Source organism: Atractosteus spatula, chromosome 2 (genome assembly GCF_055471065.1).
Source record: "Atractosteus spatula isolate fAtrSpa1 chromosome 2, fAtrSpa1.hap1, whole genome shotgun sequence".
In the NCBI taxonomy this organism is placed as follows: domain Eukaryota; kingdom Metazoa; phylum Chordata; class Actinopteri; order Semionotiformes; family Lepisosteidae; genus Atractosteus; species Atractosteus spatula.
This window is the reverse complement of record NC_142707.1, coordinates 59,576,254-59,603,842: the sequence shown is the minus strand read 5'-3', so window position 1 is coordinate 59,603,842 and position 27,589 is coordinate 59,576,254. Positions and strand designations below refer to the sequence as shown.

At 35.4% G+C, this 27,589-nt stretch overlaps 1 protein-coding gene across 4 annotated transcripts in view; it reads right to left on the bottom strand.

The window, feature by feature from the left end:
• The window catches only part of adgrg6 (adhesion G protein-coupled receptor G6), an 83,246-nt gene that overhangs the window by 31,428 nt on the left and 24,229 nt on the right, over nucleotides 1-27,589 (bottom strand). For 2 of the 4 annotated variants that reach the window (XM_088934043.1, XM_088934050.1), the window contains exons 4-7: nucleotides 24,491-25,096; nucleotides 20,614-20,661; nucleotides 14,964-15,032; nucleotides 11,847-11,915 (exon numbers count right to left, since the gene is read on the bottom strand). In XM_088934043.1, the coding sequence (XP_088790169.1) occupies nucleotides 11,847-11,915; nucleotides 14,964-15,032; nucleotides 20,614-20,661; nucleotides 24,491-25,096 (792 nt within the window). The remainder of the gene's footprint in view (nucleotides 1-11,846; nucleotides 11,916-14,963; nucleotides 15,033-20,613; nucleotides 20,662-24,490; nucleotides 25,097-27,589) is intronic. The other 2 variants (XM_088934067.1, XM_088934059.1) reach the window with 2 other exon arrangements.

Genomic DNA, 27,589 nt, shown 5'->3' with positions numbered 1-27,589 from the left:
CCAACAAGTAACTTCTGGCAGAATTAGTCATCTGGCTCAATTCTTCTTTCGTGACAATAGGTGCATTTTTGGAAGCATTATGAGGAACAGAAACTGAGCTTGCATTTAGTTTATAAGAAGAATCCATGTCATAGAAAGAAAAGGTTTCCATGCCACTGAAAGTTTCAATGTCATATACTGCTGGTTCAGAGCCAGAAGGGTATTCTGAAGCATCTGTCCAATTCAGTGTTTTGTTTTCGCTGTCAGTATTCAGGGTCCAGTATGGAACTAGTGGCTTATTCTTGCGATTACTGAGTGAAGCTGCCTGAAATGATTCTATGTCATCACTTCTGTTCTGGCTGTCCATTGGTTGCCATGGGAAAGCCACTTCTGAATGAGTTGTGTCATGAGGTATCTCCTTTGTTTTCCTAGCAACGGAGTGTGTTGTGGCCACTTTGGGCTTAGAGGGAACGGCTGTTGTGTGGTTTGCGTCTGTGATCGGAGGTTTAGTCAGATGGATCACCGGCTTTTCCTGTCTCTGAGTGACAATGTCTGGTTTCTTCCTATTGGGCCAAATTAAAGGTGTTGAAATTATCCCCAAGGATGTTTTCAAACTCCTAGGACCCTGGATGACATGTGATCTTGACTGTGGTGGGGTAGAGCCCGCTACCTCGGATTCGGTGAAGTTGAAAGACAACCAAAGATCTGTCAGCGTATCATTTCCTGCTCCGTGACAATTGGTCATTGTGAAAAATAAAGAAGTTAAAGCAAATTGTTACTGTTATTTGCACTTATTGGTTTCTCTTAACTCTGGTCTATATAATACACTTACACTCTTATTCTAAAATAATTATTTTCAATGCTGTGAATAAAATGGCACATTAGAGTTTTGTGCTTTTAGCTCTAATATAACAATAGATTTCATGTGACCTAATCTCCCCAAACCAGGCTATTCAAAGTCCAATATTAAGGTTTTGAATCAAGCAAAGTTGTACTTGCAGGTATCTTGCCTTCATAAAGCTGTTTTTTCAGAAGTGGAGAGGATAAATAAGTTGGAAATTACCTTTGTTTAACCTTATATTACAGCTGGTCAATAATAATATTGAAATCTAACCTCAAAGAATGTTTGTGGGAGAACAGGTCGCACATAGACATTTGTTAGCTCTGTACAATTAATAGCAAGTACTTGGGAAAATAAATTGATGTCTTATCAGTATAACAGTTAATGTATAAATTGACAGTTAATGTATAAACTGATTTTCATTTCATTTTCATTTCATTTAGCCATTTCAAATGTCTAAAGCAGCCGAGAAATAGAGGGTCAGTTGTGAAAGGGCATCTTCAGAATAATATGAATAAAAATTCAACTATTGATTTTTTCAACAAACTCAATGGGTTGTACAATTGCACAGACGCAATGCAAAACAAAGGGGAAAAAAGTCATTTTTAAGAATGTTGACACTCTTTCAATCTCTAATGGTGTTTGGCAACAAGTTTCACAGATGAAGTGCTGCATCTATTAGATGGAGTCTGGAGTTTGGTAGGTTAAGATGGTTTGCTTTAGCAGATCTCAGGTTAAGATCTGTACTGTACTGATGGAATAAGTCATTTAAATAACCTGGGGCTAGACCATTCAGTACCAAATGTGTGAACAGGATTTCCTTTAAATTTCAATTGGAACCAGTTTGTGCTGATTTGAAGTACTTTTATTTAGCATGTACACCACAGACTTCTGGATGTACTGAAGTCTATTTAGTACCTTAGACAATACCCCAGTAAGTAAGGTGTTACAGTAATCTAATCTTGATAATATAAAAGTATGTATCTAATATTTCAGTTTTAGATAAGCAGAGAAAGGGACTTAATCAAGTGCAAAGGTGGAAGAAAGATTCCTTTATTACATTCCTAATGTGTGCCATAAATGATAACACCAAGTTTTCTAACTCCCACCAAAGGTTTTATTACATCACTGTCAACAACAACAACAATGAAGTCACCAACTTTGCAAAGATGATATTAGAATCATTTGAACCTCAGCCTTATCACAGTTCAGTTGAAGTCATATCTGATTTGGTCAGTGAATACATCTGAAAGTCACGAGCACTGCATTGAAACTCTCCTTGATGGTTAATATTCTGATGAAGAAATAAACATGTACTGTACAGTATATACTATAAAGTAAAAGTCCCAGCACAGAACCTCACTGAGAAAGTAGGACAACATTAGGTTTTAAACAGTTAAAATCAATAAATGTGTTCTTCGTAGTGAAATAGAAATCAAACTAAAGAAATCAGTTCCACTGGTTCGCAGATAATTTGCCTTGTTATCCCGTAAGATATCTTATTTGACAGTACCAAAAGCTGCACTTAACGTTCTGACATACAAGTACATTAAGTGACCCAAAGTCAGAAACCATTAGCAAATTATTATAGTAAAATGGCTGTTTCATCTCTGAATTGTTGCTTAAATTGTAGCATTTCTCTATCTAAATGTCAGCTGGAAAGGTTCAAAGTGTTCATTGGATGTAAGAAGAGACAGTAATTCAGCTGCCACTTTAATTCCAGTGTTTTTGTGATATAAGGGAAATTAAGTTAGGTTTTACCATTTGTTAAGTATGCGACTAGGCCACGTTTGTTTTAACATAGATGTGAGAGCAAGCAGACTTAAAGCCATCAGGAAGATCAGATTCCAGGAAATCATAATTGAGGTTAATAACAAATGGACAAAGAACAGAGAAACTAGCTTTGAATAGGGGTGTAGAGAAAGGGGGCATAACAAGTGCAGTTGGTGTCATTTTAGCTACCACCTCAGTCACACAGGCAGTATCAACAGCAGAAAAATGAGAGAAAATTGAAGCCATAAAGAAGGAACAGGTGTGGCTGTTATAACTGATGGAGGTGAGGTCAGGATCTGACTTTTAATAATATATATAGTTATATATATATTTTAATAATATATATATTATTCATGAAATAATTGCATGAATGTGTTACATTGGTCAATAGTAGAATAAAAAACAGTCTTAGTATATTGTTCAAGCCTCTTATCAATAGGAGAGTAAAAGAGTGGGCAGAGCAGTGGCTCTGTGGCTAAGGATCTGTGCCTATGACTGGAAGGTTTCTGGTTCAAATCCTGCAGCTGGCAGGAGAATCCTACTCCACTGGGCCCCTGAGCAAGGCCCTTAACCCCAGCTGCTCCAGGGGTGCTGTACAATGGCTGACCCTGTGCTCTGACCCCCAGCTTCTCTCTCTGTCTGTGTCTCATGGAGAGCAAGCTGGGTATGCAAAAAGGCAAATTCTTATGGCAAAAAACTGTATAGGGCTAATAAAGCAACATTATCATTATTAAGACAATGGAATTACTGTGACCTCTCCCAGTAAGACTGGAATAGAAAGAAAATATGGCCACCTTAAAAGCATTTCTACAGCCCTGCTGATGTTCTTCAGAAACCTACTGATGAACAGTCAGGTCAGATTAGTTTAGTCTTCCTCCAGAATGCTATGTCTGGGCTATATCAATACTCTTGTTAAGACTGTTATTGTGAAGAGCAAAACAATCTTCATGCAAAACAAACTGAAATACACTAAGGTTTTTGTGAACTTCTCCACCAAATACATATACTGTAGGTGAATTCACAAAACTTAGTCTATTACTGTTATACAGTAGGAGACAGAGGGATTAACAGTCCATCAGCAATAGTCTTTTGATCAGAAATGTCCAGTTCACATATAGATTGAAAACACCCACACCACAAGAGGAGTCAGTTTTATTTTGAAAAACTGACATGCTGAGTAAAACTGAAACAGCCGAAAGTAGCTAGTAAATGAGCAGCACATGAGCAAATTGAACTACAAACCTTGGATGAAGCTTTTATCAAAGGTAAACATATTCTGAAAGTCATTTATACAGCTTGGTATATTAATGGAACAATTTATGGTGAAGTAAGCAGCAACAATTTTCACCTAGAATGTCAACCCACAACCCAGTTAGAAGTCCACAGCCCTAATACAGTGCTCCACATTACTACCTACTAAATGGCATCAGTATGTAAAATACTTGTAGGAAATGTTAAAAGCAGAGTTACTGTAGTAACACTGAAAACTCAGGTAGCACTCTACTAGACATTTTAGGGGGACAGGAATACCATCAGAGTCAAATATCCTCCTTAAAACCGAAGTGTTCAAAGACTGCAACACAACACAACATAGAAATTATATTAAAATGACTAAGCAAATAACGACTACTTAACCACCACTCCAGCCAGAGTTGCAATATTTCTCAATATATCTATATTCCGTGGAAGATACCTAATTCACCAGCAAATACTCAATCGGTTGGTCACATGTTTCAGTAAAATGAACACAGAGTCTTGTTATTTGAGAATCATGCAGCCTTTTAAAGACAGCAAAACTAGTTTAGATCCTTTCAAAGGGACCATAGCTTTAGAGACGGCACATGTTGCAGTTTTGGGTAGCTTAAACAGACAGCCATAATCAATACCACACCTCTTGGGTGAATACTGATGCAAAAGGGACAAGACAGAGAATGGAGACTCCCTCCCCTAGGGGGAATAATCCCAGTAGCTGCTGCAAAGGTGATGATTTCTAAATTTTATTCCAGTGTTTATTTTCCCTTTATTTGGTTTACTGTACATCGTTTCTCTATTTGTGACAAAGTAGAAAATCTTTATTAAATATTGTTTAATATCATAATTATTTGAATAAAAATATGAAAGTGTAGAAGATCTTTAGGTAGTGTGGTCTGAAGGAGCTATGTATATATATATAACTGTATTTTTCTTACTTTTAGGAAATGTAGCTAATTGGCAGAGGTCAGACCATCCCTGTTCTTTTAAATTTCCTCTCCCTGGTTTGGCCTTTAGCCATTCCTCTTTCCCTTTCAGTGAAGCTTCTATCTTCCCGGTGGATCTTGTGTGGTCAAACTTGTGATATTTTTTTGATCCTGACACAGCAGCCATCTGTAACGTTTTCCTGTTGCATTTTATAGAGAAAAATATGTTTCAGCAACAGGTGAAGCCAATATCTCTAACAAACCTGTGCAGATTGTGAACTATTTAGTTCAGCCTTTGTAGTGTTTATACACTATGGTCTAACCCACGACTAACACTCTAGATCCCTCTGTTCTGTTACATCAAGGAGAAGAACATTTGTTTAATATATTATGTGTTATATATAATATATACATAAACATAGTCCAGAATACTGTGCATTAAAGAGAGTCCATAGGAAAGAGTTCAAATGAGCCTTTTGATGAGCATTCAAATGTGATGGTTGTAGCAAGTACGTTAGTATCTGATACAGTGTCTGATACATAGAATTTTTATACTGTATAAGTAGTACACTTTAGGAGTTTTTATATGAAGAGAAGAACACATTCTGTGCATTCAAGATTTTTAAAAGCTTTTAAAAACATAATTCTTCTGTAATAGTAAAGGATAATATTTTCTTCATTTTCAACTCTTCTTCACGTCAAAAGCACACGAGCTAGCTAATGTAGCACAAAGACTAACAAAATTCCAATACAGCTCGTTTAAAACATTTAAGTATTAAACAATCTAGCTTCTAAAAATAAGGAGAACAAGTCTGTTAAAACAAGGTCAAAATGAACAGTCCTTAAATTTAACATACAGTATGAAAGAAAAGGTATTCAATGACTGTACTTTGAGCTACTAGCTTTGCTTGTCAGTGTTGTGAAGATAAGAATTAAAGATGTACAAAGGGCATTTTAAGGGGGCTCACTCTGCAGCAGGATGGTGTTCTTAAGGACAACCGGGAAATAGCATAAATGTGAATTTCTTACCCTGTGAAGTGCTATAAGTAGGAGGGATGTTAGTGGCTGAAGTGGCTGTAGATGTATCAGACACTACTACAAAGAATGGCAAATGAGGAGAAGAATTAGAAAGGCAAATGGAAAATTAAACACTTGCTTTAGTTATCTATGTACAGTGTTTTTCTTTTAAGGATAAAGGAAATGGTCACATGAGTTATGAAAATGTGCAAATACTGTACATATGATATTACTTTAACACACACGTATACAGTATAAGGAGCAAACACAGTAAGTCGAGTAATTTCTGAAAAGCTGAATATCTATGCCAGCAGCCATATCACCCTGCAACTCACAACTGGCAACCCACTGAAGCTAAGCAGGTGTAAGCCTGGTCAGTACCTGGATGGGAGACCTCCAGGGAAAAACTAAGGTTGCTGCTGGAAGAGGTGTTATTGGGGCCAGCAGGGGGTGCTCACCCGGTGGTCCATGGGGGTCCTAATGCCCCAGTATAGTGATGGGGACACTATACTGTAAACAGGTGCCGTCCTTCAGATGAGATGTAAAACCGAGGTCCTGACTCTCTGTGGTCATTAAAAATCCCAGGGCATCTCTCGAAAAGAGTAGGGGTGTAACCCCAGCATCCTGGCCAAATTTCCCATTGGCCCTTACCAATCATGGCCTCCTAACAACCCCCCTCTATGAATTGGCTTCATTACTCTGCTCTCTTCCCTACTGATAGCTGATGTGTGGTGAGTGTTCTGGCGCACTATGGCTGCCGTCGCATCATCCAGGTGGATGCTGCACATTGGTGGTGGTGGAGGGGAGTCCCCATTACCCGTAAAGCGCTTTGAGTGGAGTGTCCAGAAAAGCGCTATATAAGTGTAAGCAATTATTAATTATTATTACAGTACCTGTTCCGTCTGCAGTTCACACACTGATGCAACTCTAACTGATCCACACTAACTGTCATATACTGTACAGTGCCCTCCAATTTATTGAGATGACAAAATCAAAAGTATTTTTTGCTTTACAGTCAAGTAATGCATATTTCTGATCGTGGATTGCATTTGAATGACAGGTACAATATATGTTTTATTTTTGGGTGATTACATGCAAACATTTGATCATATTAGAACAAATACATACTGTATTTTATGTTAAAGCCAGTGATTTCAAATGACCCGAAGTATTGAGAAACACTCACTTAAGTAAAAGAAGTGATGCCTGTAGCAGACTGAATTCACCAAACTCTTTGTGTCAACGTGTGAAATACTTTGCAAAGCCTTTACTGTAGCCACCTTGAGTTTGTGCCCATTCTTCAGGTGGTCTGACTTCATTTTTTCTTTAGCATATAAAATACATATTCAATTGGATTTAAATCTAAAATAAAGGTTAATTTAATATTTTTTTAGTAACTCCTTATTTATGAGTTTCTTATAAGTGACTCCAATGCTGCTTTGTCCTTGGCTGTGGGTATCTGTCCTACTGAAAGACTATTTTTTCCCACTTTATATTAAAAGCTGGTTTTTCTCTAGGACTAGAGAAACTTTCCTCTATCTATGTTCCCAGCAGTCTTGACAAACTTCCAAATTCCATATGTTGAGAAGCAGAACAATAACATAATACTTGACAGGTAGGATGGTTTTGACTGAGTGGTACACTGATTTTTGTCTTTATACAACTTTATCTCAGTTGTTTTGCAAGCTCCTTGGTATTCATGTTTGAATCTCTGCTTAAAACTCACTATCTGAGAGGGGGATCTTACAGAGATGGATGTATTTATTCTGAAATCATGTGAACCACTATTGTTAAAGAGGCAGAGAAATTTCAACTAATTGTGTGACTCATTAGGGCAATGTTGTGCACCTAAATTAGTTGAGGCCTGTCACAGCTAAGGGTATGAATACCAAGACAATCATGACTGTCCATTTTTCTTTTGCATTAGTTATCTATGTACATTTTTTGTTTGTGTATTTTGCTTTGTGGAGTATTTTGTGTATGACACTTCATCTACTTGTGAGCTTGATGATTTGCTACAAGACCCCACGGGGAATTCCACTGATGCAGAAATGTCCACAGTATCCCTTGTCTCCACACAAAATACAATATACTGCTAATATGACTAATATATCATATAACTAATATCTTTAGCATATGTGTTTTCTTTCTTCTTTTTTCAGCATGGAATAAACCTATTACTTGTTCCATATAACTAATATGTTGCTATTCATGCTTTTAAAAAATATTACATCAAATTGTTTACTTTTTCACCAGAGGCATGCAGATCTATAGAGAATTTAATGTTTGCAGAATTGTGCAAAGAGTGCTGTCAACTGTTTACTGTAAGTCTGTATTTCAAGAACAAAATCATACTACAGTAACTTTCAGGCTATGAAAAAGACATATATAAGATCCTGCAAAGTTCTGAACACCAGAAGACAAATGTAAGCCTTACCCTACGCTCTACTGGTGAATACTGGGATGCAAGTCATGGCTGATGAGGGCGTACTAGAGATATGAATAACGGGTAACAAGGATAGGAAATGTGAACTAAATTGTTTAAGAAATGAACACAGAATATGGCATGCTGTGACCAAGAGACAGGTGTGTTAGTAACAAATGAAAGTTCAGATTGCTGCATGTGATTTAGAGGTTTACAGTGTAACAGAACAAATGCTACAGTACAGTATGTTACAGGATATGTTGCTTACATGAATAAACCAATACTTATGTAAGTACTTCCTTTGATTCCAATTTTTATTCCATTAATTTCTTTAGAATATTCTCCATACATAAAGTGCATTCAATGCAGTAAACACAGGAAAAAATGAAATAGCCATATCCTGAAACTGAATCCTGGAAATGCATTGTAGTATACAAGACACAGTATGACAATTTTCTGCACATGGCAGAAAGTTTAGCACCCACAGTAGTGTGATACTAATAGGGTGGCCATCAGGGGAAACCTTGCTTTCAAGAAAGTAGCTTCAACCACAGGTATGTGATCAGTGGCAGTGAGGCTAGCTTTGCTGCCTTACAGGGTGCTCAGAGAGTGGAGGAACAGCATGGGATGTAGGTTGCTCTTTAAGTGGCAGAGCGGAGGTTAGGAGAATATGTCTGGCACTGTGCTCCAGTAGGGTATTGTGCCAACAGGGTGGCCAGTTACCAATAGCTATGTAATTATTTTGTTCTTTATACAGTAATGAATCATAGTAGCTGAAGTGGACTCTGCACTGGAAAGCTGTAGGGTTAAAATCAATGTATGTGCTTGGATGGGCATTGAATGGGCATGTGCATTGAATGGGCATTTTATTTGTACGAACATTTCTATTAATATTTCAGTTGGGGGAAGAGGAACAAGTATGTGCTTTGTTTTAATTCTTTTCATTCTGCACATTTGCAGTTGGTGGCTGGATTCAAGTATTCTTTTATTCTTTAAACTTAATCATGCTTTTAAAAAAAATATGGCATCATTGCATTACCGGAAGCTTTGATTCTTTAAGGAATGTATGAGATCTATGCAATTACCTCTGTTTATTACCTCAATAAATTTGTATCTTAAGAAAAGACGTGCATTTTTTTCAACAGGAAAAAAATTTAAATGTGTGAGAAATAGTTTTCTTACTCTGTACTGTACAATTAGTGTCAGGCAAGTTAGTAGTGACAGTAGCTGCAATAGGCGTTGTAAAGACTGGTGATAAAAATGGACAAGGTGATGCTTTGAAATGCCAATTAAAAAAGGAAATTGTAATAAAAAATAATTGAGACTGAAGACAGGAATTTGTGGAACAAATATGAGTTTCATGAAATGTCTATGAAATGCGTAATGTTAAAGCAGTGTCTGAATATTATTTTAGTAATAGTAATATTGTTTTAGTAATAATTAGTTTATTTAGTTTTACTGCAATTTTGAACAAAGTTTCAAATGTGCATTTACACATTTCACATTTTAAACCAAATCCTTAAAATACAATAATTTAAAATAAAACCTAATACTTTCTGTCAGATGTTGATGTAGCCGACTGCTAAAAAAAGTTTATCAAAGCCTTCTGTTCCAGCAGAAAATATGTTTCACTTTTACCTACCAGATAAAATCAAAATAAAATTCCAAAAACAAAAATATATGTTAATCTCCATGTTACATATTTCCACTGATACTTATGACGTTTTCGCAATTAGCCTACTTCTGCAAAGTCGGAAGCTAATTTTGCTTAGGAATAGAAAACTTTGATAATCACTGCAAGGGTGCTGGTAAGCCTTAGTTTGGAACTAATTCACATGTTCTCACTTAATGAAATGCATAAAGTAATCACTGCTATTTTTTCTTTGTCCTGTGCCCAGTTCAAGAACATTTTATGGAAAAATGAATTTGTCATAACTGTCACCCACCGTGTTTCAACAAGCAGAGAAACCAGAACTCAGAAGTAATTTCACGGCCGAGAGGAAAATGAGAATGGACCTGCTGGGAATTAGACGCTTCTCAAACAAAGCTACAGTTCATGCTTTAAAATGCCTGGGCCATAATAATGGAACAATCATAGAGGTTTAAGTTAAAATAAGTGCTTATTTTAATATATACATTTATCCATACCAGATAGCTTTGCTTGTATGTTAATGACTGCAAATGTCTGGTTGTATACAGGAGGAATCATTGCAGAATACTATCAAAAAGAACAGCTAACTAAGAGGATCTGGATCAGAACTAGTGCACACAACAGCAATTTTTAAATTGCTATTGAGGTGTCTTGCTTAATTCAAGATATAATCATGTCTAAGAGTTTAAATAATAATAAAAAGGTTTATTGCTTGAAAAAAGTGCATTAACACACATATGCATTTGGTGGATGAGAGCAGTTCTGACTGTGGTCTCTTTGTGGTCTCTTCAGGAAATTTCGTAACATACAGTTTTACTTTGACTTTGTTTAGTTTATTCACTGAATTGAATAAAGTGAAGTAAAGTGATATAAACCTTAAGTGTTTTTGGACATATTTATTCCCTTTTGGATCAGCATTTAAAAGTAAACAACATATTGCTCCTTGCTGATAATTAAATATTAATTAAATATTGAGAGAGCCCTCCATATTGGAGCAATGGGCACTGATGTTTTATATTATTTAACTCACATTCTAACAAGACTCAAAATAATAATCATGATTGAGCTCAGCCTACGATTGCTAAGTTGCTGACTTTATTTAGGACCTAAAGTGGAGCACTGCTTTGGTCATTCAGATTGTCATTGCTGGGAAGGGAATAATTTACCTCATTCACAGTGACTTAGATCAACTAAACAGAACAAATTAATCCAAGTTCCACCCTTGTTCCATAGTTTCCCAGCAGTAAATGAAATTTACTGGTTGAAAACAGGCTTTATACGGTATGTGCTGTGGGATCTCTCATGTGGTCTACAGCTCTACATACTCTAATAAAAGTAGGACTGTTACTTAATACTCTTATTCCATAATACTGTCACACAGTTTTTAATTAGCTCCACAACAGAAAGCAATAGGTCCATAAAGCAAGTCTGACACCCACACAAAAAAATATATTGTGACATAAATACCTGAAGGAAATAACTTTATACTATACTTTAATATGAAAAGATCAATCAGAATGTTTGCTTATTTTGCTTTCTGGTAAGTTTTCATGTCACAACTGTCTTTTATTAATAATATATAAATCATGTGTACAGACACACCACAATCAGCAAGTGAAGACTATTAGATTATCACTAGCAATTCTAACATCCAGTCCTGAAAATCAGTATAACAGGTATGCAAAACATGGTGCAGAAATTGGCACATTTCACAAGGCTAAAGATTTTTTAATTAAATTGTGGTTAACATTTAAGTTTAACTAAGTGCTGCAAAATAATGTGCCTGGATGGCAACTTTATTTCTCAGTTACGTCAGTGAGGTGGCATTCCAAAATTTCCACATTGGGTTATATAACAAAGGAAAAGCAGACAAGAGTTTTTAATTAAAAATAACCCCTTTTCCCTCCCTCCTCACACGAAGTCACAGTTTTTCAAACAATATAACAACAGTGAACACCTTGAACAATTAAAAGTCTTTCTTACCGTGTGATGCTGGATTAGTATCAGTCATGTTAGTGGTGACAAAGGATGTTGTAGTAGTAGTTAAAGTGGCTGGATGAAGGGATGGAAAAAGGTTAAATATGAATTAAATGGATGTGTGATGAAACATGTTGAAAGAATATATGGAACAAATACTCAGAAACACAAAGCGCTATTAAGGACACTTACCAGTTGAGTGAAAGCATTAGACTTGGATCGACATGGATCACACTTAAAAAGTAGTGGTGAAAAGCTGAAATATTGATTTAATGTATGTTCAAGCTACTGTATATCACAATAAAAGTAGAATATTCTGAAGACATATTAGCCTTTTAATTCTTTACTTATTCTCTCTTTTCTAATAAAACCAGGAAACTAATTCTAATTTTTCAGCTGTGTGTAAAAAAATCAAAATCCATTAATTTTCAACATTATGTCATGTTTTTGGACTACTTCAATTATTATTACGCAGATAAGTTTGTCATCCAGATGTAGCGGCACTTCAGTTGTTAATATTGTGAATCTCCATCTACAGTATATGTTAGGCATTTTGAGATCCTTTGGGCTGAAAAGTGCTATATAAATGCAAGGAATTTGAGCTTTTCAAGAAAAAAGGGGAGAATTACTTGAAAATAAGACATGCATTGTTAATTAATATATTATTAATTAATTCAACATTCTTATTTCATGGTACAGTCTAGACAGTGAAAAAATACTTCACACTTCACTTAAACCTTTCAAAGAAATACTTTAAGATCAAGTTTGCCGAGACAATTTTATTAGGACCTGATGAGTATTTATTGCTATACAGCACACGCACTCAGTTTGGACTTATCTATTGTGTCTTTATGTCACAGCAGTGACAGCTACAGTAGGCCCATGTGTGGGAGTGAGGAAAGGCGGACTCCATCAACCCACACATTGAGATATTCAACCTTTCACCCAGTAACAGCTCTGCAGCAGTGTAAAACCAGCTCAGTGTCAAGTGGTAAAGAGGCAGGGCCTTTATGGATGTCAATGGGAGTCTGCAGGCACTCCAGGAACTGCTATGTCTCTAGGATCTCAGAGAGTCCTGGACTAATCCTTCCCTATCACAAGAGCACTACATGGGGAATCCTGGTCACCATCACCACGTGACATGAACAAGGCTCAAAATCAGGACATCTGGATCAACAAGCTCAGCATGCACGTGTTGGTGAGCATGATTTCAAAGACACACATTTTTGCTTAATTTTGTGAAAAATAAACATTTTTGTATTTTTCTTTTAATTCAAGAAATTTAAAAAAGAAAAAAATGTATACAGTATACATTAAAACACATCATTAATTCAAGATGATGTATATTTTACGTCATATTATATTTGCAAATAGCCTTTAATTAGAGGTTATATAATAAATATCTGAATACAGATATTTGAAAGGCCAATAAATCCTAAATGACTACCAAGTTGATGCTCCATTTTATATTTTTCTTTTGTGATTTAGATGAGTCTTTTAAAAAGTTAAGTGATAGCACTGTACCCAGAAATTCCAATGAAAAGACTGAAGCATCAGCCAGACATTAAATAAAAACACCTGAGACAAAAACGTAGGTTACTTTTAGATATAAAACTGGAATAATGCAGCTCAAATAACTGTCCCTTCTTCAGAGGTCTGATTAAAGAGGGACCAAACATAAAGAAATACAGTGTGACATCACATCTACTGCTTGAGACATATTTCTTTTGAGAAAAGTTTGTTTTAAATTGTTGTTTTGTTTCAGCTGTCAAAAAAGTAATGTCTGATTTTCCATGTTATCTAAGTAATCTGTGACATCAATACTGTACATATATTTTATTCTGTAAAATGCCATGAACGGCACAAAAAATAATGAGTATTCTTCACACCTGAATGATTTTGATGTATCAGAGTTTTGGTAAATGAAACTGAGCTATACATGCAAAGGCTAATTATTTGATTTCCCCACTGAGTGCATGGTCAAAGGAAAGCCTACTGTATGGTAATGGTAATACTTTCCAACTCTGGATTTTTAATTCATACTCTTTCTGTTCTCTAGAAATAATAATAGTACCTGAGGTAGTTAGTTCTTTCTGAGATTCATTATGTACATTCATCAGTACACTACGTTCCACACAGAATAGTCACTATGCTGTTGTGAGAGTCTGTATTATGCAATTAAACAAAGCTTATGTTAAATTGTAAGTGAATACATATATTCTCTTAGCTTGCATATGGATTATTGACTTGACAAAAATCTTTAATTTTCCACATAAAATACAACATTAATTCGGCCTAATACACCTAATATGCCTCATCACATCTTGTTCTGTGACTTCTTTTTTATTACTTGATTCCTTCAGTTTAAAATCAATTTTTGACCACTTTGTATTATAACTGGTTTGGCAAACAAATTAGCTCACAAAAGAGAACATACAGTATAACTGTTTTTATAAACATACCCCCACTCTGATGTAATCCAAATATTATTTTAAAGCAGTCAGAGTGTTTATGGCTATTCTTTGAAAGAAAATGCTGATCCACCCTGAACAGAATGTTATTTTATTTATGATGCAATGCAAAAATATGGAGGGGATACATTTTGCATAAAGGAAAGTCATTTTAGAAAGATGCATTAAAAATGAGGGGTAAATCCTAGCAAACTGATTTCTCATGCCTTTAATCTATTCTCTCATGTTGATGAGATTTACCCTGTCCTTCTCTGGAACCATATTTTTCAGTCACAACACTGAACCTCTTGTCCTACAGTATTCCTCAAATGAACATGCTCGTCACCAAATCGCATGCCCATAACAGAACATGCAAACTCCATTATTTTCAAATTCTCATCAGGAACTAAGTATGGTACTTCTCTGGTTGTTTCTTCATTTTGATAAGAAACTGATTTATCCATCTTCCCTTTTCAGTCAAACAAAACACATAGATGACTACAAGGAAGACAATCAATTCTATTTGCATCAGTTTCCCTTAGAATAATAATACTGGACTAATATTGTTTGTATTTAATAGTTTAAAGCTGAATTACAGATACTGTATTTTAAAGATCAATCTTTCAAATAAATTCCATCAGGCAAATAAAAATGAAGGTTAAATTCTTCCTACCTGGACAGCCAAGACCAGATGAGGTACAACTAGCTGTTGGTGCAGCACTAGGAGAAACTATAGATGTACCTGAAAGACAAACCAAACACAAAATACTTATCTTTCTTGTAATAAACAGTAGTATAGCACATTGTAGGTTAAACTAAAACAAACATGGTGAACACATCCATGAATAATGTTATTACAAGGACCTTGAGTTCTGTGCTGGTATTAAGTATAGTACACCACTCAAAAGTACATTACAAACTCACTGTTTCTAAATTCTGCACAAACATATTCAAATCATACATTTCAGTTTGCTTAATCTATGTTTTCTTAGCTTAAATGGTTGCAATGGTTGAAAGAATGGTTTCAAATGGTTGAAAGATTTATCCATCCACTTTATGCAATACAGGGTCGCCGAGGAGCAAGAGCCTATTCCGGGAAGCAACGAGCACAAGGCAGGATACTATATAACCTGGAAATTGCAAAAATACTTGACAACTTTTAGGAACCAATCAAACATGGTCATTTGCAGTCTCACACACAGATTCTAAATATACAATATACTGTGTAATATGTTGATATAATACCAAACATGCATAAGAAACAAATGTAATAGAATACTTGTGTGAAACAGTCTGCAGTGATACGAAAGCCTGATTGTTAACTCGGGGATTAAAAGGAGAAGAGTTAATAATTTCAGAGCTCAAAATAATTTTGTTTTAAAAATACACCTAGACTATAACATACTGTATGTATTTAACAGTCTCATATACTGTAATTACATTACATTCTCAGATACAAGTTAATATGCATTTACTATTGTGGATGAAACTATTAAACGTGTTTGGAAAAATAGTTTAACTCTTAAGAATTATAATGTGAATAAAGATGTTTTATACTCAAAGATCCAAACGTCCTTGATGAGTTTAAACTTACAGCTGGAAAGACAGAGCTTGGCGGTTGGTCCATGGTCCAACTTGGCAGCTGTTCACTCTGTGCTGGGAGTGTCCCAAGGGAGAGGAGAAAGAAAGAGCTCTGCCTTTTGTTGGGACAGCTCTGCCTAAACTCCCCCAAAGTCTCCCCCTTTATTACCCTAGCCTCAATGTACTCAATTCAATTAGCCTAAACTAATCACCACCTGTGGTGTTGTACCTTAAAAGCTAGCACTAAACGTACTTTTCATTGGTTAACACACCGTCCCTGTCCTGTCTCTGCCCTAAAGCTCAAATTCAGTCTTTAAAAGGAGTCTGTGTACAGTTTGTCTTCTTGGGGTCAGGCTACAGGGAAGACAGGAGGAAAGAACTCAGTTCATCCCTGCTACAGCTTGGTTCTGAATATAATTGGATATTCAGGATGGCGATTAAAAAGAGTACAACTGTCTTATTTCGTTGATCAGGCGAAAATAACAATGGGTTTACAATAGTAGTTCAGGTGGGTAGCTGCGTCAGCATGCGTAGGCTGCAAAGGAACAAGTAATAGGTTTATTCCATGCTGAAAAAAAGAAGAAAGAGAACACAACGTTTCGGCCGTGGAGCCTTCTTCAGGTGTGAGAGAGACAAGGCAGACAATTGTCTTTACAATTACAAGGTTTATTCTATTGGAGAAAGAATACCTTGGGCAGAATTCTGTACTTTAGTAAAACACTCTCTCAACCTGGCATCTTGGAGAAAAGTTAGTCCTCATTCAGACTGTGTGTAGTCACATGGTTGGAAAGTCAGATTGCCAGTTCAGTTGAAGGAGGATGAATAATTATCTGAGACTGATAAAACCATAACACATTACATTGTTAGACAAGTTGTTTTTAGATTTTAACTCTGAAGTTATTAACTCTGATCTTTGTAATCCCTGCGTGAATGATCAACCTTTTGTATCAAAGCAGACTGATTCACCATAATATTCTTATTATGTTTGTTGATTGTTATGCATGTTTTGTGTTATATCAACAAACTGTATATTGTACTCTACAGTATATGTAAAATCCATTTCTGAAACTGTAAATTATTATGTGTCCCAACTGAATAGTCATCAAAGTACTTACTGTAAAGTAATTGTTACAGTAAATTAAAACCATCTCTATTAGGTCCCTTAGTCACATAAGGAATTTTAAGCAAAGATTGTATGTACTGTAAGTAAAGCTGTATAAAGGCACAAATCAGGAGAAGGATATTAAAACATTTCTAAGACCGTTAATATCTTTTTGAGCATGGTGAAGTCGATCAGTAAGAAGTGAAAGAATGCCAAGATTGAACAGACCCTCCGGACTGAGCAGCCAGGCAAGGAGAAAACATGTTTGTGATGCCACTGTGAAGCCAACAACAACTTTGAAAGAGTTAGAGTTCATCGGTTGACATGGAAGAATGGTCCATGGTCCAACAATACTTGGTCACCGCACAAAGGACTCTTGCACCTGAGTGTTACTGCAAACATGTAGCAAAAAGGTATTGTGTTCACACAATTAGACTTTTTGTGACTAAATACAAAGTGTTATATCAGATGCAAACCCAACACAGTTTATCACTCAGTCTAGACAATCCCTACTGTCACACATGGTTGTGGCAGTATTATGTTATAGTTTTCCTTTTCAGCAGATTCCTTGAATGTTGACAAGACTAATATGAACATAGACGGAGCAAAGTACTAGTAAAGCTGCTTCAGACCTAAAATTGGGCCAAAAATTTAGCTTTGAGCAGAACAATGATCCAGATCTGCACCAGATCAAAGCTACACTGGAATTGTTTAAAAATAAGAAAATACATGTTTTTGGATAATCAAAGTTATTACATGAATTCTTTTGAGTGTCTGTGGAAACATCCTCAAGCAATGTGGGAGAGCATGAACAAATCAATAAAAGCCAGTGTGCAAACTTGGTAGAGACTTACACAAAAAAGCTGTAAGTGCAGCCAACGGCACTTCCACCAGCTATTTCTGGAAGTACATGGGTCTGAATAGTTAAGCAATCAACATACCTGTATATCATTTTTTTCTCTAGGTTCTGTGAATTATTTACTGTAATTTAACATACCTTTCAAAGTCTTCAATTTGAGTATCCCAGTTCTAAATAAAATATTACAGTAAGTTTAAAAAATGGGTGTGCATCATTTTGTAATTTCACGATACTTTTACAATGCACAGTACTGACTGTACAGAAATCTTTTAGTGGTGTTAGAATGATGGAGGGGAAAATTATTCATAAGACCTACATACACTGTGGTTATATTGCAGGACTTCAAAAAAGGCTAGCTTTATGGCCAGCCATTACAATGAAAAAGATCAACTACTATACATTGTGGAGTCTTCGTTACTTACCGAGAGTTACTTCATCTCTAATAGAGACAAATAATTATTTCCAAGCTGATAACCAAAGTTGCTCCGGAATTTGTCTCTTTAGGGGGAATTTGAGTCTTTCAAACTGGGAATGCAAGCAGTGCTCACAGGATATTCTGGATTGTAAAGTCTTAACCAGAGACCAAATGTCACAGAGAATTGTAATAAGACTGGTTTTCTTTTCCGATCAGTGATTTCTAATTGTCAATCACAGAACCCATGTTATAATGTATAATATTTCGATTTAACTAAAATTTTACAACACAGTAGGACACAGTAAACATACTTGATGAATAAAGCCGCCCATTCACAGCTTGTGGCAGTAAAGCATTACTGAGGGAGGAATGACTAGAGCTGAAGTGGTTTTTATTTAGAGGTATTGCAAGGGCTTTTATTTGTCAGACTATATTTGGTTCACCAGGTTAAACGTGGTGTGTTTTGCACTTTACTTTTTTTACCATTGAGTACTAAGATGTCCTCAGCAACATTTCTTTATCATATCATACTTTATCATACAATGTAAAATGACTTCCTTGTGCCTGCGTCTGTTTGTAATGATTTTACGAGGGTGGCTTGCACACATCCTCTGATTTAAGGATGCAGTATTATGTAAGTATTATGTGAAGTGTGAACTGACAATACAGTTGTGCATGAATACAATACTTAGGAGAAAATCTGTAAAAACTGATGCTTATGACTTAAAAAGGGGTCAGTCCAATGGATGGGGTAAAATTTCTTCTATCTGTGATTTTCAAGAGTAAAAAGGAAATTTCTGCCTAATTTCTTCACATGAAAACATCCATTTCACTTTAAAAAGTGATCAAGTATACTGTAATGTATGCCAAAACTATATCTTGACTAGGAACAAGTAATAGGTTTATTCCATGCTGAAAAGAGAAGAAAGAAAACACAACGTTTCGGCCGTGGAGCCTTCTTCAGGTGTGAGCTTCACACCTGAGTTGTGTTTTCTTTCTTCTCTTTTCAGCATGGAATAAACCTACTGTATTACTTGTTCCTTTGCAGCCTATGCATGCTGACTCAGCTACCCACCTATATCTCGACTAGTTTGATAAAGGATAGGATGATGAGGCTGGGAGACATTTATAATCTTCCTCTAATGGAAGCCTCCTCCTTTTAACCATGAGAGGGTAAAAAGATACATCCCTTGTATCCAATCCAGATAGTCTTAAAATGTGTTAGTGGAAGGTGCAGTATCTAGCTGAGACTTGTAATATTATTTGCCCTTCAGCAATATTTGAGAAATTTTAATCAGGAGTATATACTGTAGACATTAAACAAATAAAAGTGGCAATACAAATCACTTATTTATTACATTAGCCTAACATAAACATGCTTAAACAATTTAATTCTGATGTAGTGTCACCTGTTAACTACGTTTAAATGTTTTCTGAGGTTGTAAACCACAAGGAAACCACTTTCTCAGGATTTTTCAGGAAAAACAACACAAGATATTGTATTTGGCCAAAAGTTTGACTAATTTATGTATTACACCCCACCTTTCTGGGAAAACATTTGGTCTTCCTGGAAAAAGATGGAGCTCATGGAAACACAAAGACAAACCAGGGTCAATCTCCGTTTGGTTTGAAGCTAACCAAACGCGGTTTATAAGGGGGCTGTTGATGTCTTCTGGGGGTGGATCAGTGCAAGTTGGCAGTATACTGGGTGTTTTCATATCCCATGCTAATCCTTCAGATGATTGGTTATTAGTGGTAAGGTTAGTATCTGCATGGTTTGATCTAGGCTGATCCTTTGGCACTTTAGACTTCATGTCAATATGTCTTTCCATGCAGGTCAATGAAAAGGAAGTTTTTAATTACCGTCTGTGAGAGATTTTGGTTTCAGCAGTCATTATAGGATGACAAATTGTGCATCAAAAGCCTGAGTGCAAAAATGAAAATGACCACGAACATGCTTATAATGCACCGAGCTACAGTATGTGTATGTACTGCTCATAAACATACTGTATCTATCAAAATATAACTGCCTGCTGAACAGGCCTGAGCTATTCAAGGAGCAGAAAGCTCCAATATGACAAAGAAACTGAAATATATCATAGTTATTTCTGATAGCTTCTGATTTTATGTTACCAGCAAAGCAAATTCTCCAATGAGTCCAGCCTCAATTTATCCAACAAACAGTTGCTACAGGTCAACATGTCTTATTGATTTCAATGAGTTATCAAATTAAACATACTGTTATTCATGCTGTAGAAAATTAAAGACATGCAAAACACTAGTTTACACTGTCATATTGTCCGTTTTACAAGCAATTAACATGCAAGCACTTCCTCTAAGCAAGCACTTTGTTAGAAGCAACTCACCACGAGATGGGGTAGCTGTTGTTAAGTGTGAGCAACTTGGGTAACAGACTGTAAAAAGAAGATTAACAATTAGTGGGATCATTATACAGGTCACTTAATTAAAACTGCATGTAGTAGCAGCCATGGTTATTAAAGAGATAGACACAAAAGACGTTAATATCAAAACAGCTCTGTGCACAATTAAGTTAAAATAAAAAAATATGGTCATGCCATATTAGATATCACAATATCTAAGTGATATCAAACAACATTAGTATAAAATATTTGAAAAACATAATGAAAAATAGTTATATTCAGGCATTATAATGTTTAGATTTGCCAGGGTAACTTAAGAAGGTTATTAATGGCAGATTCTATAATGCTACACTATCCACACCCAAGTGCTGTGCATACTTCCAAGATAAACACTTGAAAAATGTTCAACATAACAGACAAGCTGAAGAAAGACTCTGAATAATATCCATATCCACAACTATGATGGAAAGCAAATGTTACTGCAGCTTCTACTACATGACCCTGCACACCACAGATTAAAATGCTTGTTAGTTTGGATAAATTGAGAATCAGTCCAGTATGTGCCTTGACATCTAATTTTTCAGGACCTCTATAGATGAAATAATATTTCCCTAACATTGAGGTCTGAACCTTTTTCAAGGAGGTTTTGAATAAGTAAAAGAAATGTCCAGTTCTGTAGTTCATTTACCCTACAACCACAGAGTTACAAACTCTAGTGAGCACAGTGCTGGCAGAATTTAATCTGTCTTTCAATATCTTCCTGTAGAGAGAATTCTAAAGCTCCCACTCCAAAACCATTACATTCAGAGCTGTCACTTTAACTCACACAGTGTTCTTACTCAAAACACTCTTTTCAGTATTATATCCATTAAAACAGCTTTTCCAGCAACAAATGTCAGTAAATTGAAGACCTCTTTTTCAAGACTCATTTCACTGTTTGCACTAGACAGCAGACAGAAATAAAACAATAGTAAAGACTAATAGATGTTCACTATGTATGCTTTCCACAGAAAATCCAGGGTGTAAGTATTTACACTCATTAAGTTATGATTTGTCATAATTTAATAAGGATTGCATGCATCTGCTTTGTTTGTTAAAATTGTTTCTGAGTGCTGTGATGACTGGGTCTCTTTGTTTCACTTCATGTTTATACACTAGAAGACATGGTCCAATAAAATACAGGCACAGCTCTGTTTATTCGGGTACTATAAAATAATCAGTCAGAGCTCCATTCTAACTAAGACATCTGTTGCTACTAAAGGAGAACAAGACGACATTGACCAAAAGAGTTTTGTTTGTTTCCAAAGTCTTAAAGAAGTGAGAAGATGAACCCAATGCACTCTGCCTTCAAGATGTACAACTCTGACATTTTTAATTAGTCTTTGCCTCACCCTCTGTTGAGATTTGCATTTGCACATATTCCATCAAATACAATTTTTGTACAATTGTCAAGTTTTATATTACCATGCTGAAAAGTATCTCATTGTATGCATACCAGTATTTTGTATTTTAGAGGCTAGTGTTCAGAGGTTTGATGTAAAATAGCTCTCAACATTATCAGTGACAAGATGTGGCCATTTGGTCCACATATTTCATCTGGTTAATAGTGGTTAATTTTAATTCGTCATGAATAAAGATCTCCATCAGCTGTTTCATGAAAAAAGCCATGGTACTGGCTTCAACAACACGGCTCAGTAGTTTGTTACAGACTCCAATAACCATTTATGTGTAAAGGAGCCCCAAGTTTCAGTTATAATGTGCCTCCTGTTTTTTAAATTTTAAAACACACTTCCCCTCATTTTCCATTTGAGACCTGTGGTTTGTGTTTACCTGTTGATTCTGAAAATCTCCACTGGGACTTTGTCAGTTCTTTTCAGGGTTTTGGAATTTGAATCAGGACCCCTTGTAGTTTTATCTGTTCAAGACTAATCAGTTTTTTTTAGCCTCTCAGAATATGATCTTCCTTTGAGCTAAGTAATGTAAAAAGGTGTCCATGAAGAATATTGGTGTGAAAGTTCAGGCTCTGTGGATGATTGGAGCATCAGAGGCAGAAGAAAGAATATCTGAAGCACCACAACAGCTTCTCTGAATACAGAGAAAGACATTTTTCCCATTACAACCAGCTCATCTTATGCTTTACAGTTTTTAATCAATATTCGCAAACCACATTGTCTCCTTTATGGTACTATTTGTGCTTGACATGTTAGTATTTACAGGGTCATTCACAAAAGCATTTATCATCTGGAAAACATAATTCATCGTAGCATTAGATTGACTTGCTAATGATAACTAATTTTATCACTAATAAATTATTATCTTTATTTATTTACTATATACATATTTGATGCCATTGATTTTAATTTACTGGGACCTCAATTACAATGTGATTCAATTCACATGGAAAATCAGGAATTTTTCCCTACTTCAATTCCCAGGGTCATAAATATGCACTGATCCAAAACCCAATAAGAGCATACATTTTGAACACATGTACATGTATGCCTACTTTTCATCGTGTTTCATCAATGGAAATTGGTATATATCTATACATATATTGATAAGCATTCGTGAATGAAATACTCCTTGTTTACTTCTCATTTGCTGTTTGAATTTTTTTTTGTTAAGTGTACCAGACTGTACATTTCTGTATATGATGTATTACTATTATCATAAATTGCCAGACTTTGTGTAAGCATATTCATAAGTTATCAGAATTTGTTTTTAAATTTAACATTAACAGTTCACTTGCCAATTTGTTTACAAACAGCTAAACACTGAAACCATCGTGAGATCCATCCATACGCTACTGCTTATCAAAAAGCTCATCTGCATGCTGCTGTACCAGCAATTGCTTAGATTAACTTCTTCTGCAACTGCAATAACTTAAAAATATTAACAGGCAGCAAAGCAACACGTGTTTCATATCAAAGTATTTTGTCACACTTCCTTTGAATTAGGTTTTATGCAGTAGCATTATTATGTATGAATGTTATTACATTTTTGCAACCTGCATAATACCTTAGAAGAAGGTATATACTGTTAGTTGTTCTAACAACATGCAATGCCCAAATACTACTGTTCCTAATAACATAACAAAGTATTTATCACATTTAGCAAATTGCATGTATTTTTGGTTTATAGCTATGATTACTGTTAGGACAGGAGTTAGGGTTGATATTAATACAAGGGTTTGGATCACAGTTTAGGCATTAAGAAAACCTATTGTATGTACAGGTATGAGTTATGTCTTTTGCTAGAATGGTCATGAAAAGAAAAAAGAAAAGAAGAAGATAATTTTACAAATGCATTATTCTGGGTATATAAAGCCTGATTCAGAGTTGTATTCTTAAATGAGATTTATTTTCTATAAATAAGATTCTTCTGTTAATAACCTGAATTGAAATTGGTGGAAAAAGAAAAGAGATTCACCTAACCAAACTTTCTAACGAAAAAGCCTAAGAAAAAATATTTAGGCACATGAAAGCACGTTATATACATCTCAGAGACCCACTATGCCAGTATGGAACTCCATTCCTAATTACATTAAAAACCTGTGTAAAGCATGCAATATCCATTTCTATAAGAAAACAAATTCGAATTACTGTATAATAATTGTACTGGATGTCAGAAAATAGCCTGAATATTAAATTGAGTATAATTAAACTGTATACACATAATTACCATATATATATATATTATTTATAACACCAGACTGTACAATCATTAACCTTATAATCTCCTATCAAAGTGCAAAAAAGGTACTTTATAATAAATATGTGATATATACATTTTCTAAACCTAGAATAACAGCTAGAGGATTCAACTGCTTCTTATATTTGTTATATTATAAGGGTATACTTACTACAGCTCAATGTGCTGTCTGTTTTTATGTAGGATGCAGGGATAACCCAGAACTCATTTTCCCAATCAAGGATGCTTCCCTTTACATCACAGGTGAGGGAAGAAAGTTGCTGGTTGCTCATTGCAGAATCCCACAGTCTGAAGTTGTAAATGTCTCCAGAAAAGGCATCCATATTCCCATGTTTGGATCCGAGAACAAATATCCCATTGCTTTGTGGTATCTTCCCTTTGGTATTTCCACAAAGAGAGGTTTTATAATTCCCCCCAGTATACACTGCAGTGTTCCCTGTTGTACTATCCCATGTAAGACAAAAGAGGGTCATCTGTAATGAGAAATCACTCTCACTCAATATGTTTGTTAACATGCATGTCTGGTTCAGGACAGTCAAAGCAGTGTAGGTGCCTGATATTACGAAAGTAAGAATGTCATTAGAAGAAGAGTCCATGTAGGAGTAAACCATCCAGTCTTTGTTGACTCTACCGGATTTTGCTGCCTCAAAGCAAGTAGTGAACTGGCGAAGAACAGGTATGGTCACTTGAGGTGCACTTTCAATATATGCTTTATTTTGTTTAAGTGATACTTTCTGATTCCTCAGTGACACAGCAACTGTTAAAGAGAAAAAAAAACAGATATACTTTAGGAAGACATTGTACATTTTAGATGCATAAATGCTCAGAGAGCAAAGCAATGATAACAGAGGCTGGTTTTATATAAAGTATTATTCACTGTGATTACTTATACAGTAATATGCTGAAAAGTCCATTGTAGAAGCACCTTGTGCAACAGTGATACAGTGATAGATAGTGGTTTCATTTATGAGAAATACAGTATTTCTGTAATCCAAGATGCCAGTTTAGTTTGAACATCATTTAGCACAGCAATTTGCAATACACCAGTCAGCATTGACATACTGGACTTGTTACACTGATATCTGTCACTCACACTGTCCTGACCTTTTAGTAATTGCCATTATGAGCTGAGGGTACTTACCTATAACAAGCAGTCATCGACTGCTTTGCTAGTTTCCATGTACTGTACATTGCTCATTTTGGATATGTTCCAGGTCTTTTTTTACATTCCATTTACATTTTTAAGTAATCCATAATATTCTTTTAAAATTCAGCTAATACAGACCATTTAATACGGTTGATATAATAACTTTATGTAATAATAACACAAAATTGCTTATTGTTTAAACTACTCCAATACATTTCCTAAATATATCAATAATGATTTGAAAACTGGTATAAACTAGTTTTTAAGAACGTGGTTTAGAAAATGCAGCAAAAGCTCGCCTTTATAATCATTATTCTGCTTCCTGTTTCTCTGCAACTTCTGGTGTTAGATTACCTCTTTGTTAACAGTTTCTATTTGCCTCATTTTCTCCCCAAAATATTGCATGATCCCTTGTCATGGATCAGAAAAGAGTTGCAAGTAAAAATCAGGGTACAGTCATGTCATTTCAAATAAGTCACCTTCTGATAAAAGTACCTCTGCTTTGTAGTCCTGTTTGCAAGATTTAAAATCCAAAATCATCTCTTACTCTGCTTGTCTACAGATTGTCTGCCAGGACAATTACCAGCACCTAACAGAAGCTTTAATTCCTGCCATAGCCTCCAGCGCATATGAAGCAGCACTGCCATCAAAGAAAGTGTCACTAGACAGTTTGGTGCTTGGGTGGTAGAGGTTGATGGTTGTTAGATTTGGTCATAATTACTGAGCATTTAAAGGTTCCCTGTAGTGCAAATGAATAAACAATAATTTGAATACAAAAAGTGTGGCCAAAATTATTCGTCACATTTTAACGCCACCTGTCCAAGATGTCTCTCCATCCAAATATCCATTCATCTGTCTATCCATTTATTTTCTAACTGTTTTATTTGATACAGGATCTCTGGGGAGCCGGAGCCATAGATCAATTTCATGGTGTTAATATGATTTCAGTGTTTGTCTTAACAGTGGTACGTGACTATTGATGTGCAACTGGTTACAATAGCCCCAACTGTGACTGTACTGTAAGGTTATCTTTTGAAAATTGACTTCACACTCATACAAGAAATGAGAACATAAGAAAGGTAGCAAATAAGAGGACACCATGTGGTCCATTCACATCTTATGTTGCCTTTCTACCCGCCTGAACATTATCAACCGAGCTGAAGGTCAAGAACAATGAGGACTGATGTCAAAAGCATCAGTGTGTGTAGAAAGGGAATCATGTTTCAAAGAAGCTGTAAATTATTCAAACTCCGATGGAAATTACAATAACTCTCATTTAAAACTATCACACTTCTACGTCTTGGGTAGGCTACAGAGGTAATGTTTTCCTTTGAAGACTTACAAAACACAAAATATTCCCTTCAATTTTATGACAACTTTTTGTTCTTGACACCCAAGAGTTAACTAGCTTCTTTTGGAAACAGTACTGTATGTCTACAATGCATACACTTCAATAATTGCTTGAAATAATTGCTATTCTTTAAAAAACAATATTTAATTAATTTCGCTGTCAGTTGTTCTGACAATCCTAAACAAACTTGCAACTAAAAATTTTGTGATAATTCTCATCATTATGCAGAGCAAGCACAGTTCAAACCAGATTTCTTGGCTAGATTTACTGTTTAACAGTATTTGAACTATACTGGCACAGAAAAAAACTGAGTTATTTCCAACGTATTGGCTGAGTTTTTGGACTTTTTCTGTAAAATCTTTCTCCAGACTTTGAATTATTGTGAAAGTATAGCTTGAGCAAATTTTCTGACACATTATTTGTACTTGGAATCCTGTACTTCCACTGTTATGATCTTTCTTTGCTGATATTAGTCCTCTGTTTTAAATAAATTCTTTTCAAGGATTAGGAGGGCGCTGATATTTACAATAAAGATATGTGATAGTTGGCCAGCAAAATCTGGTTTCTATGAAACTGAACTTTCATTGAGGCCAACTAGGAAAAGTCATGATAATTCCACTTTATTGCTTAAGGACTCTTCCAATATTTTAAGTAATTGTTTTGAAGTCAGTTTTATTCAAATCTGTAAGATCTCCATCTTTTTGTGAATGGAAGATAGCATTTGAACCTTTCTCCTGTTTTTACTGTACTGT